Source organism: Chinchilla lanigera, unplaced genomic scaffold, assembly GCF_000276665.1.
Source record: "Chinchilla lanigera isolate Chin_1 unplaced genomic scaffold, ChiLan1.0 scaffold00049, whole genome shotgun sequence".
Classification (NCBI taxonomy): domain Eukaryota; kingdom Metazoa; phylum Chordata; class Mammalia; order Rodentia; family Chinchillidae; genus Chinchilla; species Chinchilla lanigera.
This window is the reverse complement of record NW_004955450.1, coordinates 8,662,887-8,684,635: the sequence shown is the minus strand read 5'-3', so window position 1 is coordinate 8,684,635 and position 21,749 is coordinate 8,662,887. Positions and strand designations below refer to the sequence as shown.

Below are 21,749 nucleotides of genomic sequence, written 5' to 3'. Positions count from 1 at the left end.
AAAAAAAAAAAAAAAAAAAAAAAAAAAAAAAAGTTAATGGTCTGTGACTGTAGGTTACATCTATTGAGTTCTAGTGCTTGATATCATGACAATTATCTTAGGGTCCAGCTTTCAGTATGACTCTTTAGTTTTGTTACTTTTTAGAGAACGACATTTAAAATTCAACTCAGCCGGGCATGGTGGCGCATGCCTGTAATCCCAGCACTCGGGAGGCTGAGGCAGGAGGATCGTTACAAGTTTGAGACCAGCCTGGGCTACAAAGTGAGCATAAGGCCAGTCTGAACTGCACAGCAAGACCCTGTCTCAAAAAGACCAAAAAAAAATTTTTTTTAAATAAATAAAATAAAATTCAACTCATCAATATTTTAAATCAGTTTTTACGCTCCTTAGATTGTTCTTAGAATGCCATATGTGCTTTATGATTTTGTTATCCCTGGTAAGCACAAGTAATAGAACTTGTTAGAAATATTCATTATGTAATCATACCCTAAGAGATGACTTATTGACATTAGAAATGAGTTTAAAAGAAATGGTCTGTGGGGCATGGTGGTACATACCTGTAATCCCTGCACTGAGGAGGCTGAGGTAAGAGGATCAATGTGAGTTTGAGACCAGCCTGGGCTACAAAGTGAGTTCAAGGGCAGCCTGAACTGCATAGTGAGACCTTGTCTCAAAAAAGAAAAAACGAAACAAAAGAAATGGTCTGCCTCAACCTGGACCTTCTCACATACAGGCCTCCCTGTGAATGAAACTAGGTTATACTTTTGTTCTAAGCTTACAAACCCTGTGGCTCTTACTTGTGTTTTATATATGTATCCAGCAGAAATAAATGGTATGGGTCAGCAGGTCAAGTTTCAGAGCTAGTGCCCAGGAAGTTGGGGAAAGCTACAGATATAGCCCAGTCCCAGCACTCTGATAGGGAGCAGAGCTTTGGACGTGCATCACACCTGTCTCCCTTTGCTCAACAAAGTCAGTGCCATAGGCACACAGGGAGAGGCCACCCTTCCCTGGTCTCCCTACCTCTCCCTGGGCCCCCTTGCAGTCATAAACATCTCTCAGGCTACTCTGCGTTCATCAGTTTCATGCCTACTCCCTAGATGGCCCTTATACTAGTTATCAGTTGCTTTTTATCAAAGCACCCAAAACATAGTGGCTTAGAATAACAAACCATCCTTATCTCAGTTTCTGTCCTCAAGAATCCGAGCACATAGCTAAGTCCTCTGGCTCAAGGTCTCTCCCAAGGCTGTACTCTAAGTATTGGCTGGGGACGGCTGCTCTGAAGAGTTGACAGCAGGCTGGAAGGGTGGGGGCTGAAAGATGGGAAGAGATCTACTTCCAAGCTCACTCATGGGGTTTCTGGGAGGAATTGGGTCTTTCTTAGGGTGTCTCAGTGTTCCCACAGCATGGCAGCTAGTGACCCAGAGAGGGAAGCCATAGGCCTTCTATAAACCATCTTATCACTTCTGCTGTGTTCTGTTGGCTAGAAGTAAGTCAGAGGGTTTACCCCACACTCATGGGGAAAGAATTACACAAGGGAATTAATACAGGGCGGGGGGTGGTTGGAGTCGTTGGAGACCATCCAGGAGGTCGCTGTCCAGTGCTCCCAAGTTTTTCTTTATGGTCCAGTTCCCACCGGCTTCTCTGTCATGCTTTCCCTCACCTCATCAAACTATATTTGAATGTTCACAGCATTAGCAGCAAGGAGGCCAGGGAAGAAATAGGGAGACCAGGGAAGGGTTGGCTACACAACTTTGGCACTGATCCTTAACCATCTTATGCTGGTAGTGACTTTTTCATTGGTCTGGAGGGCAGTGACCAAAGCTGACAAGTCTTAGTTGTTCTGGTTCACAATAAAAACTGGTCCACATCAGGCCCTGGATAAATGTTCACTCTTGATTATAATACTTTATCCTTTTTGTGGATCATATATAAAGTGTATATATCCATAATGTGTCATTTGATCCTTGAAATAATGATTTCATAGGTCTCATTGGTATTAGCCTCATTTTATAAATGTGTAAAATGAAGTCATGGAGGTTAAAGGACTTGATTAAAATCTTAGAGTTATTCTCTCATATCTCAGTGTTCCTTTCCTAATTGAAATCCTCCTGGCAATATTAGAGTAATTGGCCAAAGTCAAAGCATTACACACTGAGGCGCAGAGATAGGAATGGACTATCTGCGACTCGGTACCTTTCTATCTGGGAGAGGTTATGAGTAATTACGCTGTGCTTTCCTACTCAGGAACAGGAGAAAGTTCACTGCAGCATGCCAGGCTTCAGCTGGGAATCTAGAGAAGCTGATGAGAATGTCCAAATGGGGCCAGGGATGTAGTTCAGTGGCACAAGCACCTGCCTGGCAAGTGCAAGGTCCTGAGTTTGATTCCCAGTACCAAAAAAAAAAAAAAAAAAAAGAGAGAGAGAGAGAATGTCCAAATGATGTGGACATCATGATACAGGAATATTATTTGTCTTTGTGTGTTTTTTGTCTTTATAGATCTGACACCCCAGCTCTCAACCAACTTCTGGGTATATGATGAATCTATAAGCCCACTCTCCTCCCTTCTCCCTCCCTTTATGTTAGCATCCTGAATTAGACCAATTAGAATAGTGGTGGTGAACCTACGGCACGTGTGCTGCAGTGGGCTGTATGTTGTCATTGAAAGCTCTAAAAGGTTGACCATCACTGAATTAGAGATCTGGAAACTTCTTAACACCTTGTCCTGAATGGACCTGAAGATCTTCACAGACTTCCCTTCTGATTTATTAAAAAACAAAAAAAAAACTCTTATTCTTATTGGGTGTGGTGGTGCATACCTGTAATCCCAGCACTCCAGAAGATTAATGCAGGAGGATCCCAAGTATGAACTCAGCCTGGGCAATTTAGTGACTTAGCAAGACCCCGTCTTGAAGTGAAAAGTAGAAAGGGCTGGGGATGTAGCTCAGAGTGGAGGCCCTGGGTTCCATCCCTGGTACTACGAAAAGAAAAGTAAATAAGTAAAAACAGCAGCAACCTAAGATTGAATAAATTGCACGAGATCACATGGTCCCCAAATCTGCAAGAATGTGAAGGAAATTCAATCTTCCAATTCTAAATTCAGCATATGTCCTATCATGTGAATGAAAGATAGTATACTGATGTTTGCAAATTATTTTCAATATTTTTAAATTCTTAAAGAAATCATTGGCAGATGTGGTGGAGCATGCCTGTAATCCCAGCACTCGGGAGGCAGAGGCAGGAGGACCTTTGCAAGTTCGAGACCAGCCTGGGCTACACAATGAGCTCAAGGCCAGCCTGAACTGCATAGTGAGACCCTGTCTCAGAAAGACAAAAAGAAAAGAAATCATCATAAATCTAACTAAAATTTCAAAAGTGTCCTCTTGAGTTGAGCAGTTTAGTGAGAAAAAACATGCTAGTCTATACTGATTAAATGATTAGCACTGGAATTCCTGAGATGTATGTGACTGGAATCGGTATTCTTTTGGCCATATAAATGGTCTGCCTCTATACAGATGAGGGAAATTCTGCCACCCTATTGCTGTGTTGGGTTAGAGTAAACTTTTGCATTGGGATTGAACCAGGCCTGGAATTTAGCAGCCAGGACTGCAGGAATTGCCAATGTCTGCTCAAGCATGAGGCCAACTATCCTAAAGTAGCAACTCCTCTGGAAAGGGGAGGCATTACAATAAGGACTGTAGGTCTCTATTGCTCCTTTGGCAGCAGAGCACAGTTGTTGCTAACTGAGAATCAACATTGCTCAGACATATGAGGCTTCGCTCTACCTGTGGATTCCAGGGACGTCAGAAGAGTTCATTCCAAGTGACTACTATACCCAGGCACGCCTACAAAATGATTGAGAACCATTATAAGCATTGTTAGCAGCAGCAGCAGCAGCACTGTTATCAATATTTTGATAACATCACTTGGCAAAAGACTTTTTAAAAAAAAACCATGAGAGCGATACCTACCTAGTGAGGAACCTCAGGCTTAAGTAGATCAGTCCCAGGTTACATAGGTGGTCAGTGGCAAGACCCAGACTCGAGTCCAGATCAAACACCCGCAATCTGATACTCCAAGGCTGCCTGAAAACCAGGAAGCCTATTTTTCACTAAAGATGGTTTTCCTTTCCTGGTAAGTATTGCTCAAGGGAAAATCTGGTACATTGATGGGCAGAGATAAAAACCAGGAGGTGCATAAAGTGACAATAATGGTTGCCAGGCAAATGCCAGATTTTCCTAGCAGTCATTCCGAAAACAATGATAAAGATATTACTCCAAGTAGCATCTTTTTTCCCAAGCAGCTCAAAGTGCTTTTGTATTGTTTTCAAAATAGGTTTTCCTGTTCTCCCCTCTTTGGCAATGATTCTTCTTCTGTGTCAGAATGTGGCTCTTCCTTGTACCATTGCTGGCTTCCACAGATTGTATTGCTCGTGGTATCTGCTCACACTGTTCTTAATGGCGATGCTCCGCTTATTGACACTGGGAGGGTGACTACCATCTGTACCGGCACTATCGCTATCGGAGCTGTGCAGAAATCTTCACTTTGTACTCTGTGCTGTGTGTGTGTTTGTGTGTGTGTGTGGGTGTAACAAAGCAAATAAATAATGGTGCGAAACTGAGAGAAAGAGTTATCTGTTAAATGGTGAGAGTAGATTAGAAGGTACAGTACATAGTCATTTAATTCTTGAAGCACCTTGGGTCCAATCCCTTCAGGGTTGTCTCATGCAGTATGTAAATGTCAGCAATGTAGAATCTTTATCCTAGCCCCCTCCCTGCCCCCCCTTTCTCTCTCTCTCTGTCACACACACATACACACACGCACATGCGTGCGCGCGCGCACACACACACACACACACACACACACAAGAACAGTTGTAGTGAAAGACAGGGTAACAAGATGACAACCCTTGCTGTACTACATGAGGAGCACTGGGATTCTCATCATTTTTCCACGGGCTTAAACTTTTTCAAAACAAAAAATAGTACTTAAGGCAGCATCATACAACTAAAAAGTAACAAACTAGAGAAAACCCATTCGTGACATATTTGTCACAGAAACTGTCCCTACTGCGTCCTTCAGTGAAAAGAACAAAAACTCAACACAGGCAAAAGAGCATTGACTACTCGTAAAGAAGGCCAGATAAAATTAATAAAATAAATTGGTGAAAAATATCTACTGTTTCTGGTAGCTGATAACACACATGAAACAGAAAAATGTTTACTCTCACTGGTAAAAGAGAAAAATATGAATTAGACAATATGCTTCTCCTTATTTGTTTTTTAAACATATGAGCAAAACAGATCATTTAAGCTGCTGTGATATTTAGCGCAGATGAGGAACAGCACCGCGGAGGGCGTCCTTTTCTCCTATTGGTGAAATAGCGTAGCACAAAGTTCCTAAAAGCAGTTTTTCAATGTGAGAAGGTTTTTTAAATTATTTTTTAATTTAGCAATTGTAGCTCTGGGAATTATGCTAGGAAATAAAGGGAGGGATATGTGAATCTCGGTAAATACGTTCATAATTTGCAAATACCTTCAGTGGCAACAGTAAAATGATTAAACCCACTATAATTCACCTATATGTGTACAACATTGCTACTGAAACGAGTATTGTTGAAGAAATTTTGATGACACTGGAATATAATCACTTATATGTTGCGGGGAGCAGGATATTCAATTATATCTCGATTCAATTCTCAACATCCAAATTCACTTGTAAACATCCATGGAGGTAAAAGGGCTTGAGTACTATACCAGGAGACTTTCACTTCTGGCAAAATGGTGTAGCTGTTTGATGGTATAGCACAGATTCTCCCATCCTTCCAGCTAAGACCAACTAAAAACCTTGTACGTTATACAGAAAACAACGATAAAACAAGCCATGGTGGCACATGCCTACAATCCCAGCACTTAGGGTGGCTGAGGCAGGAGGAGTACAAGTTTGAGTCACACTTAGGCAATGTAGGAAGACCCTCTTCAAAATAAAAAAAATAAAGAGGCTGGGGAATGTAGCTCACTGATAGAGTAACCTGGATGCAAGCTCCAGTACTGCACACAAACATAGTTAAGAAGAGTCTGAAAGCGGGGAGAAGGCAGACTATCTAGCCTTTGGGACACAAACCCACAGGGTGGAGAGTTCCTTGACTTTTCCTTGACAGTTCCTCACCTGGCCCGTAACTGACCTCTATCATTTTCCTGCTCTGCAAAGAACTTAACCGTTTCTTGGAAGATAGGTCTCTGACAACAAATTCACTTAGCTTTTGTTCATGTGAAGGTGCTCTTATTTCCTCTTCCCTTTTGGAGAATAACTTTGCAGGCTATAGAGTTCCATGTAGGCAAGTTTTTTTCTTTCATACATTTTCAAGATTTTGATCCTCTCTTCTTGTCTGCCTGGTTTGTGAAGTCCCATTTAATTCTCACGCTTTCTTCTTCAATGTTCTTAGTATCTTTGTTTCTTATCCTTGTCTCCCCAGTTTCTTGCAGGGTTGTCCTTTTTCTCCCCAGTTTGCAGATGGCATGCGGATGGTAGGTGTAACTCTGGGTGTTTATCCTGGCTGGTGTTCTCGGAGATCCCTGGGCCTGTGACTTGGTGTCTGTCATTAACTTTGGAAAATTCTTGGCCATTATTATTTGAATATTTTTTTCTGCTCCTCTATCCCTTTCTTCTTTTTTCTTGTGTTCTCATCGTGCATATATTATACCGTTTGTAATTATCCTGCAGCCCCTGGATACTCTGTCCTATTTCATTCCTTTTTTCCTCTTTGCATTACAGTTCGGGGGTTTCTTCTGACATTTCTTCAAACACACTGACCCTTTTATTGCCCATGTCCCAAAGGCAGTCTTCATTGCTTACAATGTTTTTGATTTCTAGCATTTCTTTTTGATTCTTAGATCATAAGAATATGTATGTATTGGCAGTTGTCTATTTTTCCCCTTAGACTCCTTAACATATTAATCATAATTATATCAAATTCCTGCTGCAGTGTTTTCAAAAGTTCTGTCATAGCCAAATCTGGTTCTGATGCTTGCTTTGTCTCTTCACTTTTTTCTTGTCTTTTTAGCATGTCTCCTAATTTTCTTTTTGTTGAAAGCTAGCAAAGTAGACCTTTATTGTGAGGGTTTATGGTCCCCCCCCCCCATCCCCAGTACCGGGAATCAAACTCAGGACCTTGCACTTGCCAGGCAGGCACTTGTGCCACTGAGCTATATCCCCGGTCCCAAGGGTTTATGTTTATCTGGCTAGGAGTTATGCTGTGTTTACTGTGGTTACAAGTGTAGACGTTTGCCGTTTCATTTCCTCTAGTGTCTTTGTTTCTGCCTCCCTTTGTCTTCCTATTTCCCTGGAAATTCCTCCTAAAATGGAATCCAAACCTTGCTGTTTTTTCACCTGCAGTTCTGTCTTTTACCAGGGCTCTGAGCTTGTGGTGGTGCGGTGTGTGTACGTGTGTAAAGAAGCCTTCTACATTCCTATGGTCAGGTCCCAGGCTTTTGGTGGTTCTGTGTCCCTGGGCTGTTACCTTCCTAAGTTTTCTCAGTTTCCTCTGCTCTCTTCATCCAGAGGGTGCTGGAGTCACCCTTCCCCAGGCCAAGTTAGGCTTTGGTAAAATACTTTTCCTTGAAAACCCACCCTTCATTACAGAGACACCACAAAGAACAGAACTCCCTTGGGTAGATTTCAAGCTAGTGACTTCCCCTCCCTCTACTGGAAGCAGGAAAGAGGCCTTTTCTCTGATCTTCATGGTGAGAACAAGGTGGGGCTTCCACGGGAATACCCAGGATTCAGCCATTCAGAACTTTTAACTCAATGGAACCAAGGCACTGAGTTATATCACTGGTTGAATTGTAATCACCTTAATTATGTTGATCACATTAAAGTATTTGAACTAGCTTTTAAATTAAAAAATATTTTTTTGTCTTTTTGAGTCAGAGTCTCACTGTGCAGTTCAGGCTTGTCTTGAACTCACTTTATAGCCCAGGCTGGCCTTGAACTCGCAACGATCTGCCTGCCTCAGCCTCCAGAATGCTGAAATTACAGGCATGCGCCACCACACCTGGCTAAATTTAAAATTTTAAGATTTAATGTAACATGCATATATCCATTCTTACAGTTTTACTTTGTTTTTACATTGCTTTCCCATGGATCTGTCTACTGCTTAGTAATGAAAACCTTTAACTTTGAAATTTAAATTTATATAAATTTTATATAATTTGCAATTATATAAAATAGCAGAGATTTAGATGATGTAAGTGATAAATGCTTAGAGTCCCCCATTTTGGATAGTTTTAACCTTGGCTATCATGTAATTTGATTTTATTAAATGACATACAACATTATGTATTCTTCTTTACCAAGAAATGCTTTATAATGTAATAATTCTGTCAATTTTAGTTACATAAACTCAGCCAGTGATAGTGCTTTTTATTCATGCTATAATGGTCTGTATCAGACTTAGAAGTTCTTTTGCTAGATAAAACAATCACAGTTTTACAGTGGTAAAAATGCTAAAAATTAGTCTAATGTAGTATAACCTCCAATAGTATGTTTCCTATAAAATTCAATATTAACTGAGAAACAGTGTTCTAAAATTATAATTTGAGGAGCTTTAAAGACAGCAAATTTGATTTTAAATTCTCTCTCTTTTTGCTTAGGTTGTTTCCAGCTGCAGTTGACCAAAAGTCATTTGTTTTTCCCTTGGAATCTGAGACTAAACTTTGGCGACTCCCCAGACAGCCTTGCTCACTTCCGCGTGTCTTTCCAAGAGCAAAGGTAGGAACTGAGAACTCCATGGTGACAAAGTAGTGATTACTGGGACCTTGGAGGAGGGAACACCAGGAGAGCCTTGTGCTGGATAGGAAGTTTCTTTTGGGGATGACTAGAATTGTATAGTGGTGGTGGTTGTACAACTTTGTGAATATGCTAAATACCACTGACTTGTACACTTTTAAAAGGTGAAATTTACTGCAGATCGCTTATATCTATGTAAAACTGTATTAGTCAGCTTTCCCATCTCCAGGGCAAAGTATCTGTCCCCTGCAATTTAAAGGAGGACTTATTTGCTTCACAGTTTCAGTGGGTTCAGTCCATGGTTAGCCAGCTCTGAGGCATAAACAGCATGATTGAAGGGTCTGGTGGCTGCTCACATCAGGGGAGCCAGGAAGTAGAGAGAAAGGAGAGGAACCAAGGACATGAATGTATCCTTTTAGGTTATACCCACAGTAACCCACCTGTCTCAGCTAGGAACCACCCCCAAACAGCACATTTAGCTCTGACTTCATCAATGAACTAATTGACCGATGAATATAGTGGCCCCAAATCCTGTCACCTCCCAAGTATGTGAGACTTTGGGGGTATATTTTAGATCTAAACCTTAAAAAACACTTAAAAACATGTAAAGAATAAAGATAGGATATTTGCATTGTGTTCTACAGTAGAAAGCATAATGATACACATATATAGATATGTTTCTACAATTTCATATTATTATTGATTCAGATATGTTCATGGCAGTTTTGTTCCAAGGGCAAAATTAATTGAAGTATAATGCCTTGAAATTTTTAAAGAGTCCCCTGGATTTCCAAATGGCAAGACATGGAGCTCAAGAGGTTTCTGACTTTCCTCTGATTTGTGTTCTCTCACTGTGACTCTTGCTCCCTATCTTAGTCGGTCTTAGTGGAGGCTGCGCTCACAGAATACCACAGACGGGGCGTCACAGTGCCTTACAGCTCTGGCAGCTACAAGTCTATGGTCGAGTTGCTGGCAGATCTGATATGTGGTGAGGGTGCTCTTCCTTGTTTGTGAAAGCCTTATTCTAGCCGAGAGACGGGGAGAGGGGAAAAAGGAGAAAGGAAGAGTGAGAGAGAGGATCTTTTGCCTTTTTATGAGGACATTAATCTCATGCATGAGAATTACATGCTCATAAGCGAATTACCTCCTGAAGGCCTCCCCTAATATCATCACATCAGGGTTTAAAATCTCAGCATGACTTTGGGGGGCACGTTTGATCCATACACCTCTGACTTCTCCAATGCAAATAACAGCTTACCTCTTTTGAGACTGGGTGCCATTGCCGTTGCTTTGAAAATATCTACTTGCTGGGGATTTAGCTCAGTGGCACAGCACCTGCCTGGCAAGCGTGAGGTCATGAGTTTGATTTCCAAAAACAAAATCAATTCGTTTAACCTTCAGAACAATCCTAAAGGAGGGATTATTATTTTTATTGGTGAGGAGACCAAAGTACCTGCAAAGATCTTAAATAAGTTGTCCAAGAGAGTGCAGCTTGTAAATGTCCATGCCAGGATCATGAATCCAGAAAGGCGGAGATCCAAAGCTGTGTTCTTAATCCACCATCATATTCTTTCTTTAAATAATAGCTGTCTCAAGATATAAATGTACCTACCCTAAAATTCATCTTTTTAAAGTCTTCCATTTTTGTATGTTCACAGAGCCGTACAGCCATCATGTGGTACTCTTTTCTTATAATTGTTTGTACCACCCTGTGTTTTCCCTTCGTCGCTGGCCATGGTTTGTAATTAGATAGTGTGTTGTGTGATTTAAAAAATGTCTGTCATCCCATGAGATTGTAAGCTTGATGAGAGTAGGATCTATCAGTACACTCATTGCTGTAGTATGCTAGGGACCCACAGCAAATATCTCTTAAGTGAGTACATGAAACTACCCCAGTGACCTGCGAGGGTGTGCTCCTCCCTCATAAAACATCAGCCCAGTTCCTCCGGACACACAAGCAGCCTGCTCCTACCTGCCGTTGCCCTTGTCACCTTGGGTGGGTTCAGCCTCTATCTGTGGGGGTGCTTACGTGTGCCAGAGGCTGTCAGAAGCGTGCTGAGATGGACAAGGCAGCTGGGCTCTTGGAGCTCACAGCGCTCACAGTGTAGCGGAGGGAGTGGGAGGACCAGCCACCGACAAGAAAATACTAGCTAATAACAAAGGCTCTGGCGAAAAGGTGACAAAATTCTGTGACGGAGAGGGCCTAAACATCTCATCTTCCTTACTGTTAAGTAGCTTTTCCAATTACATTTTATTTTTTTTACCAGGAATCTCAGGAGGGTCCCACTTGGTCCACAAGACCAAGAATTGGAGGAGTAGTGCAACAAAATACCTGACTGAACATAGGGCCATGGTGGAATATATAGTTACTGTTACCACCACCCCCCATTAAACTTTGGCCAGAAATTTATTTTCTTGAATGAGTTTTGAATTCTGGCAACTGATCATAAAGCTAAGGAAATAGACGTGCTGCTGAGGTGACCCTGTGCTCTATTAAATGCCGTGAACATGGGTGAGCACCATTTAGGAAGGGGCATGGGCCATTTCCCACCTGGACTTCACTCCAGGGCCTGGATTCCTATTGTTATTTTACCCCTACTATTGGTGACATCTGCTTAAAGATGCAGATCCGCTGACACAAAAGATAGTTCTAACTTTTATTGTAAAGTCGATAACAAACAGCGCTGTTCTGCCAGCTGTTACACATGCCTACTGCACCAACATAAAAGCTTGCATTATTAAGTAGTTGTGAAATCCAACTGGGATATTACTACCTTTAATTGTTCACTTTCAACCTTTTAAACCAGGTAAACCCCAGTTAGTTCTTTAAATTCTCTTTCCTCAAAAACAGATAGCTGTTTTTGGAATTCCAGTTCATACCCAAATACTTAAATGACAAACAATTAGGAGTTGTGCAGTAGTAATTAAGAATTGTAATTAAGAATTATTTATTAAGCTTTGTTTAAATTTGAAAAACACACCTAGAAAACTGTACAATTAAGAAAGAGAGTGTTTTTACATGCGTATGTGCTTGTATTGAATGTTTTACTACCAAAAAAAAAAAATGTATGGAAGACTGTAAGTTAATGTTATCATTGGCTACTTATGGGATGGGCGGATTGTTAGAATATGAGTGTCTTAGTTGACATGAATCTTTCACTTTCCGAATATCGCACTTAAAAAAGTAAAATTGGAATATAAAGTAAAATTGGCAGATAAAATCTTATTTTGGGGACTTGCAGATAACTGTGTAAATCTACAGAGTCTCCCTTTTTGCTTATTACAAATACTCATTTTTAAAATTTTTCCTCCTAGTGTATCAGTGATACATGAAACCATAAAGCCACCCTCATCCTCTGCCAACTGGCCCAATCTCATAAAGGGGCCAGTGTTATCACTGGCTTGTAGTCTTCTTTGCATTTCTTTTGTTTGTAATAAAACATATAGCACGAGCACATATGTAGATATTGTATATAGGGTTTAGGGTGGTTGTGACTTTTTTGTGTTTACCGAAACATTATATTTTGAATTGCCAAAAATAAAAACCATCTTTTGTTTATAAATACTATATGTGAAGCTATGCTCATATAATTATTACACAAAATATATGTATTTCAGAATCAAGAAACTTTGAGATAAAATATATCTTTGGGCTAAAACATAAATAAAACATGGTGCCATATTTCTTATTTTTTGCTATTGCATTTCTCTAAAAAGCAAAAAGGGAAAGTTTTCCCTTTCCTGTTGCTCCCAGGGTTGAGTCTGACAAGCCCGAAGCAAGTGGGAAATACCTTTGCTATCTCATGTGTGGTCACACGTGTAAGAATTCTCCCCGCAAAGCTGGGTGTGGTGGCGAACGCCCATAGTCCCAGCCATACAGGGTACAAGGTCCCACTCCCTTGTCTTTATCTGGGACAAGAAAGAGGGACATCTCACTTCTAGAACTGTGCATCGCAATTCAGCTTCTCCCTCTGTCCAGTCCTACATCTCTTGCTCCTTACGGGCGTTGGTACTAAGAGCGCTCCGCAGTAAACCTCCTGTGCAAATCTCTATTTCAGGGTCTGTTTCCTAGGAAACCCAAGCTAAAGCACATGGTTATGGTTACCTGTTACGGAGGTAGGGCAGAACTGTGGAGAGAGTACTGCCTGACAGCAACTGTGATTTTCAAGGTGCACAGCACTTAGTGGGGCATCCACCTGGGGAGACCCCAGCGCGGAGGGAGCCTGAATAAACATCCAACCTCATGCTCCTCCTTCCTTCTGATTTCTGGCTCACATGTCTCAGTGACAAATGGGAGAAAGCAGAACAGGGCAGATTACTTTTTAGAACTAGCCATTTCCCAAAGGCGTACAGTGCAACCACATCATTTACCGCTCATACTACAGCAGTTGTAAGAAGAAAGAGTATGCTAGCAATAAGGGCTTCAAGACAGCAAGGGCGAACCAGCTTCCCTCGGTTGTGCAAAACATTCTTTTACTTACTAAGTCATTCAGTTGATCAGCAAACCGATTGCCTAGGGGGCCTTAAGCACTGGAGTCCTAAGCACACGAGGGCTTGTCCTTGAGAGTATTTTGAAAGAGACAGACGAACACACAGAAGATTGCACGGACCATCTGAGACAGAAAAGCAGTCTTCCTGGGATTACAGGCAGAACTGGGAAGACTTGGAGATTGATTTCGATATAAAAGAGCAAGGGAGTCAGTGATAACTCAGAGGTCTGCTCGGGGACTGGGTGCTGTGATACGATTCACTGAGATGCGTAGCACAGGGGGAGGGTTAGGGTAAGGCTGACTTCACTTCAGTGTCAAATCGGGACTCTGGATCCTCGAAGAGGAAGGCAGATGGATGTACCCATCTCTGTATGGAGAGGGCAAGGGATATCTGACAATGATCCTGCATTCGCTCTCACTGACATCTAGGACCAAAGAAAGCAGCAAAGGAAAGTGATCAGATGTGCTGAGGTTGAAATTTCATTTTTCTTGGATTGTAAAATACCACTGATCTTAAGAGTCAAACCAATTAATAAGAGGTTTTCAGGTTAAAAATGCATTCAATGCAATTTTTAAGCCAACAATAATATATATTGCACATGCTCTCCTATCACAAAGTTGGTGGCTAAGCCTTTTTATTCACAGTTCAAAGATGCTTCCAGTTCACTTTTGGCCGTTTGACGTTATTCGTTGTATCCTCACGTGAACTTTTTGATGACCCAGGTTTGTGGAGTGGAATCTTTTTGCCTCTTTTGGTTTGTAATATAATTTGGGAGGGGGCATAATAAAAAATAGTAGTTCATTTCCACTGCTGTAACTGGCCAAACTCATAATTTCATGTTTTCCTTACTGAATTATCCATCCCTGAAAGTTAAACACCTTCTCTTGAAAATCAGGGTACAGCTCCTATCAGGGAGCTCTTCCCTTCCTGATGACTGCATGAACTGGTGACGCCAGCTCTCCATAGCTTTAAAAATCCCTGAGTCTATTTCATGGGATTTTCTATGCTGGTTTGTAAAAATTTCTGCATCAACAGTAACTTATTGTCTTACAGTATCAAAGTGTAGTCTTTTAAAAAAAATTGTAAGCAAAACTTAGAGACCCCAAGTTAGCTTCCAGTGTAAGCACCTGTGGAACTTCTGGGGCCCAAAGCTCCAGTGTAGTCGGGGTAACGCGAACAGAATCTGTGCATGGATCAGTTCTGAGCCGCGCGATCCTATCACACTTGCCCCTGGGAGGTAGTGACCAGCAAGTTTCTCCTGACATCAAATAGAAGAAAGACTGATTTCAAAAATGTTAAAATTTGAAAACACGTTTATCTTTGAAGAGAAGAGACACAGCAAAGATCCTAAGTGGCTTTACCCTCGATCTGATGATTTCAGCGTGGAAAGCATTCTTGGAGGTTTTCTTTATCAACTCCCTTCACAGGCAGCTTGTAGATACTGGTTCAGGGTAGTCAGCAAATGCTGTGTCAATCTTGTGCCTTTTGCTCTTGAGGCACTAGAATATAGAGATGCCTGTGACAGGCATGAACCCTTTCATAGGTACCCGAACCCCGCGGGCCTCCTCCACAGCCTTTGAATACGTAAGGAACTTATGGACTGTCGCAATGCTCTGAGAACGCTCTTGGCTGTTACTGGGCCAGGAAGCTAAACTTTCTACGATACATACAAAGAGCCATATTGCTGACACTGTCAGTAGGCTCCACAACTTGAAACACTGCGGAGAACAGACACATGGTCATTATTCATGCCAAAGCCAAGCTCCAGAGAAGAAACGCAATACTTCTGTGTCATTACCATCTCACTCTAAATAATGCCTACTGCTCAGCTTGGTTACCTGCCTTGTTTACCAGCTATAACTCAGAGTAATTTTTGGCAAAAGCAAAAAGTGACGCTATCCCAAACGATGTGATGCAGGCTCTGGCAGTGTTCCAAAAGACAGGTTCCGAAAGCTAGAACAAATGCATACAAATGCAGTTTGCCAAATAGCACACTGCCTGTCGTGCAGTAAGGTGTACAACTTCAGGTTTCATTATGATTATCAATCGAATTCTAAAATCTCAGCTTTTGAAGGGAACTCAACCATCATTTAATTCAGCCCAGTATCAACACCGGCCCAAACTGCTTCTGGAGCCACGTCTGGGTCATGGGCACACAAGTGCTTCCAACAGCCAAAGAAAGAAAATAACAACAAAAGCTAGGGAGAAGGGAGGAAGAGGAGGAAATGTTCATAGGCCAAGAGTATTTGATTTTCTTGTTGTATCTGGCAAACTGAGTCTGAGGCAACTTCAAAACAGAAATTCCTGGGCCAGAGATATAGCTCAATGGCACAGTGCCTGACTGGCAAGCACAAGGTCCTGAGTTCGATTCCTGGTACAAAAAAAAATAAGAATTCCTAAACTGGTTAACCAAAGAGCCTTCTGAGAAGCATGATCCATTTGGTATGTTTATGGATCAGGGAAAACAAACTCCCCCCATTATTTCTTGACAGTTACTCCCTATATTCCTTAAAATAGATGGTTTCACAATGACACATATAAATATATACTGTACTGCAGTGTAATACGGGAACATGCAACATTTCTGTCTAAGTTGGGGAGAATCTCTTATTTTATAAATCTAGACCTAATTGTTATTTTCAAAATTTTGTCAAAAATAAAGTTTTGAAAGTTTCTGACATTGTGCAGAATAATATGGTGAGAGATTAAACAGAAAGAAAGAAGGAGACTGGATATGGCGGTGCATACCTGTAATCCCAGCTGTTCAGGAAGCTGAAGCAGGAGGATCAAACTTTCAAGCCCAGCCTGGGCAACTTAATGACACCTTGTCTCAAAACAAAAAATAAAAAGGGTTGGGGATGTAGCTCAGAGGTAGGGCGCTCTTAGACTCGAGCCTCAGTACTAAAGAGAGAGATGGAAAGACAGAAAGAGAGAGACAGAGACAGAGAGAAAGAATCAGAACAGGCAAGTTCCTTCCCATATCTCCCAGTGTGATTCCTCACGCACAGTGGGATGAAGCAGTTTTCTTGTGGGCTGGTGAGGGTAGAGGGATGCGCACAAGGATTGCGGAGAGAAGGACTGCACGGAGCGGGGCACTGTGGCCTGTGGCCTCTTGTTACAATGTAAACTCCAGGAGAACAGTGACTTTTTGAAAAGATTTCTTTCTCTTTTCCTATGGCTTTTAAAAAACCTTTTGGGGGCTGGACATGGAGGAATACACCTGTAATCCCAGCGCTCAGGAGGCTGAGGCAGGAAGATCCCTGGAAGTTTGAGGCCAGCCTGGGTTACAAAGTGAGTTCAAGACCAGCCCAAATGACACTGTGAGACCTCATCTCAAAAACAACAGCAGCAACAAACAATGACAACAAAAAACAACCAAAAAAAAAGACCCGATCAACCTTTTTTATTATGAAAGCTTTCAAACACACAGTACTTCCAACCAACACAGTGGCACTGCCTGTAGTCCCAGCTTCTTGAGTGACTGAGGGAAGAGAATGACTTGAGCCCAAGAGTTCAAAGCCAGGCTGGGGAAAATTATGATACCCCATTTCAATGTATATACTGAATGTTTGTTTCCTCACCCACCTCCCTGCATCTCCCATGTTAAATCCTAAATCGGATGCGATGGCATTTGGGGAGGGACCTTCAGGAGGTGCCCAGTTGCTGAAGACTCTGGGGGTGCAGCCCTCGTGAATGGGACGGCTCTTCTGAAAGAGGCTCGCGAGCTGCCTGAGCCCCGCACTCCCCCACCCCCTGATCCAGGGAGCGAGCAAGCCCTCAGCGGACACTGAAGCTGCGAAGGCTTTGAGCATGGGCTCCCCAGGTGCCGCCGCTGTGGGAAATAAATTTCTGTTGTCTCGAAGGCAGCCAGTCTGCGGTACTTTGTCATAGCATCCTGACCCAACTTAGATAATGCCCGAAGTAGTGCATACGTAACCACTTCCCCATCAGTTGGGTTTAACAATTGTTAACCTTTGCCATTTTTGCTCCATCTGTTTTTATTGAAGTGTTTTAAAGCACAGATCTAATGGCATTTCACCTCTGATTACTTCTAACATGCATCTTTAAAAATGAACTCGTTTCCTACTTGCACTACCATTGTAAAGTCAACAATAATATCATATTAATTGAATATAATAAATGCCCAGTTCAATTCAGATTGCCCCAATTATCCCCGACATGACTTTTACTGCTCTTTTATCCAAACCCGGATCAGTTGAGGCTTCTCCTTGCATCTGATTATTTTGCTTCTAAAGCAGAGGCACTCTATTTAGTATACAGCTGTAACCAGCACCTAGACATCTGTAGCCTGCTGTAGGCTTGTACTAGGGCGACATGGTGGTTGGTGCTACAGGTTCATGGCCGGGCTCTACCACTTACTAGCTGTGCTCTGGCAAATCATTAACCACTCGGTGCTGGAGCTCCTCATCTGCAAAATGGGCCCAAAGATAGTACCTGTCCCCTGGGGCCATCGTAAGGAAAATGAATGAATGTATGTAAATGCTGTCAGCAGTGCCCCCTAGACAGTGAGGGCTCCATCAGAGGCAGTTGTTCATCTTATTACTTATGGATAAACTCTGGTCGGCATCAATTATTGACCTAATATGTGCCAGGCGGTACTTTTGAGGCATCAGTCACGTACCTCTGCGCTCACGGAGTCTGTGTTCCGGTTAGGGTGGAGTGGGCATTAGGAAAACAGCAACAAAAATTATTTGAGAAGTGAACATACGGCACGTCCGCTGGTGAGAGGACAGCCGGGGACGAGAGGAAGAGTCGGGGTGGTCTCACCGGAGCAGACAGACGATGGATGTGGAGAGCCAGCCTCGTGCATGCCGGGCAGTGGAGGCAGCATGTGGCGGGGATCTAAGTTAGGGGTATGGACGGTAAAGGGAGAGAGGTACAGGACAGGGAGCAGAGGCCAGATCTTGTGATGCTGTGTGGATGCTGTTATTCCCGAGGGAGGTGCAGAGCTACTGAGGCTCTCGCCAGAGGACTGGTTTGATCTGGGTCCCTGCACGTGCTGTGGCTGCTGGGTAAGAAAGTGATGTCAGAGGGCAGAGGCAGGAGACCGTTAGAGCCTGTGTTAGACAGGAGGATGCAATCACGTTTTAAGTTCGCAGGCTTTTGAGGAGGGAATTATTGCTGTGCTCATTTTACAGGCGATGAAATGAACATAAGACAGTAGCTTAAAGCTAAGAAAGGACAGAGCGGGAATTCAGACATAGATCTATTTTGACCTCAGGTTCTGGCTTCTCCTCACCACCGTTAAAAATACAAAAATTTAAACCGGGCATGGTGGTGCGTGCTGTAGTCTCAGCACTTGGGAGGCGAAGGCAGGAGGATCACAAGTTCAAGACCAGTCTCAAAATCTAAAACAAGCAAACAAAGGCTCGAGCTCTTTGCCTGTTTACCATAGAGAGTTTTTTTTTTTTTTAATCTTTTTGAGACAGGGTCTCTCTGTGCAGTTCAGGCTGGCCCTGAGCTCACTTTGTAGCCCAGGCTGGTCTCGAACTCACAACGATCCTCCTGCCTCAGCCTCCCGAGTGCTGGGATTACAGGCGTGCACCAACACACCCAGCTACTACATTGAGAATTTTACAGCTAAATAAAAGAAAAGAGAGCAAAATATGTTCCCGATTCTGTCCACCCATGGCTCTGTCTCCAGAGTTTTCCTCAGATATGTTCCTTTAAACCTTTGCAAAGAAACCTCTCAACGCAATGCTCCTAGTAAAGGTGATTTTGTCACTTTCTGATTTATTGCACTTACTCACTTATTGATTTATTGACACTGATGTGGCAATTATGAAGCCACATTAGAATTGTACTTGCAGATTATAAGGCTCAATCACATGCAGTACTGTTTTACTGTAATTTGTATACCACATAATAGTATAGTGTATATATTGAAATATCTACACATACTATATAATGGAGTAGGTACATACATATTTTAAAGAGATTTATGCTTTACAATGTTTGCAAGTTATAGCTAATGGATCATGATAATTAAGTATGGTATTTGGGTTGTTTCTATTTAAAGTGGACATCAAAAATTGGGTGTTAGCTGGTGTGATGCTCATGTCTGTAATGCCAGCACTCTGGGAGGCTGAGGCAGGAGGATCGCAAGTTTGAACCCAGCCTGGGCAACTTAATGATTTAACAAGATCCTGTTAAAATTTTAAAAAAAGGAAAAGTTGGGGGTTAAGTTTCTACTGATTAATAACATTTCCATATGAAGATTCTACCTGCTACGTATTTTTTACTCATAGCATCTTTTCTGGAAACACAAGCTATCTAGTACAACTGTAGAGACCTCCTGAGTTTTACTATGTGATATTCTGTGGCTCAATAACATCTCAAAGGTGGCATCTGAAATCTCAAAAGCCTTTGTCCTTGGCTTCCTAGAACGGGCTGACCCCTGGTGTGCAGAGAGCCATCCTTCCCTGCGCCATCTCACGGTTAGTTGCAGTAGGGAAGGAAGGTCATGGGTTGGCAGTTGGCCCGTGTGCCACAAAAGTTGGACAGAATGTCCTCTTTGGCGCAGCACTGCTTGCAGCTGATGCTTATGTCACCGTGGCAGATAGTAAGCACGCAAACATGGTAAAGCTTTTTAGGAAGTCTTTCCTCATGCATGTGCTGTTTCATTGCTGTGAATATTTTGGTTTAAATGCTGCCATGTGCTAAATGCCGGTGACACAGATCTTACTCTACCAGCAGTGTGGTGAGGGTGACCGACAAGGTTTGGAAATGGAGCTCCAGCAGAGCCGGGGCTGTGCCTGACGCCTGGGCTCTGTCGTGAGCATTAAGCGCAGCGTCTCTACAATCTGCCGCGGGGTCGGTGGGCTGACCTCTCGAGCTGGTTTCTAGTCCAGAGTGTTCTTCTAACAGTGCTTTAATGTCTGGCCCTTGTCTTCCTCAGCTATATTATTTTCTGGAAACTACTGCTTTTCTTCCCAGTGCCCATTGCCCCATCTGCATTGCAGATGGAGCTGGATTTCGCCCAGAGTGGCATCAGGCCACAGAGAGTAAGCGTCCTTGTTTCCAGGCTCTTCTTACAGTGAGGTGTGACTCTGTGTCCCCATTCTGTCCCGTGGACACTGAGCAGCCCCTGACTGCGGGGTGGTTCTGGGGAATATTTTGCTTTCCTGAAGGCAGTCGTCACAGTAGTCATATCTGTTTGCTCCTCCATTTCCCCCTTTCTTTCTGCTTTGAATGCAAACATGACATTCAGAGCTGCAGCAATCATCTTGCAGCCATGAGGTACCAAGCACTGACAAAAAGGCCACACTCAGGATGCTGGCGCAGAAGGACGGAAAGGAACTGGGCCTTTGATGGCTTCTCTGAGCAGCTGAACCAATATCATACCAACAGCGGTAGCTTGGTGCCAAAAGGAATTCATGTTGTTTAATGTCAGGTCCCTTCTGATGGATTCAGTGGTTCAGTACTGCAGTTACTCTCTCTCAGTATTTTATTTTTCTGGAAGATTCCTTAAAAGGTAGCTGGCTTGTGCCCTTTCATCTTTTTGTCTTTCTCTCTTTTGCTGCCTGGAGTGAAACTGTGGTAGCTGGAATCCCAGCAGTAATCTTAGACCAGGAGGAAGAGGCCCACACATTAGCATATCAGAGTGCTGAGCTGGAAGGAGGGTCCTTAGCTACATAACAGACTTCCATAACACCCTTACCATCTACTTCTGGACTTCATATACATGAGAGGATTATTTAAACAATTTTTGTCTTATTTAAGTAATTTTCTTCTAGTGTTCAACCACATACAAATTACTCCTAATCTTTCTATTGCCATATCTATAAATCTTTTTATGTGTAGATTTATATTCTATGTCTTCCTTCTCGTCATAATGAAAGAAGTGTCCCTCCTCTCATCCCCTGCTACTAAGGTCAACATCTTATGAAGGCCTCAGCTTTTGGAGTTATTCCTTCTCACTAATCATCAAGTTCTCATTCCTTTAATCATTCCTGTAGGAAAAAAAAAAAGAAGAAGTCAAGTTGGCATTATTTGCAGATGACATGTTCCTTTACATAGAAGACCCAAAAAAATCCCACAAAAAGATTGCTAGAATTAATAACCAAATTCACCAATGTGCCAGGATATAAACTCAACCCACAAAACCCAAGAGCATTGCTATACACTAATAATGAACTCACTGAGAAAGAAATTAGGGAAACAATACCATTTACAGTACCATCAAGAAAAATTAAATACATAGGAATTAACCTAAGCAAGGGAGTAAATGATCTTGACAGTACTCCGAATAGGGAGATCAAAAAAGGACATAAGAGCTAGGGATATAGCTCAGTGGCTTAAGCACCTGCCTGGCAAGTGCAAGGTCGTGAGTTCTGTCCCCGGTACCACAAAAAAAAAAAAAAAAAAAAAAAAAAAAAAACATCAGAGAATGGAAACTTACGCATGTTCCAGGATAATTATATTGTCAAAATGACCAAACTCCCAAGACTAAT

General features: G+C 42.3%; 1 protein-coding gene across 2 annotated transcripts in view; it reads left to right on the top strand.

Annotated features, from left to right (window-relative positions):
- Positions 1-21,749, top strand: part of Iqch (IQ motif containing H) — a 198,621-nt gene that overhangs the window by 10,175 nt on the left and 166,697 nt on the right. For both annotated transcript variants that reach the window (XM_013518930.1, XM_013518931.1), the window contains exon 4: positions 8,649-8,766. In XM_013518930.1, the coding sequence (XP_013374384.1) occupies positions 8,649-8,766 (118 nt within the window). The remainder of the gene's footprint in view (positions 1-8,648; positions 8,767-21,749) is intronic.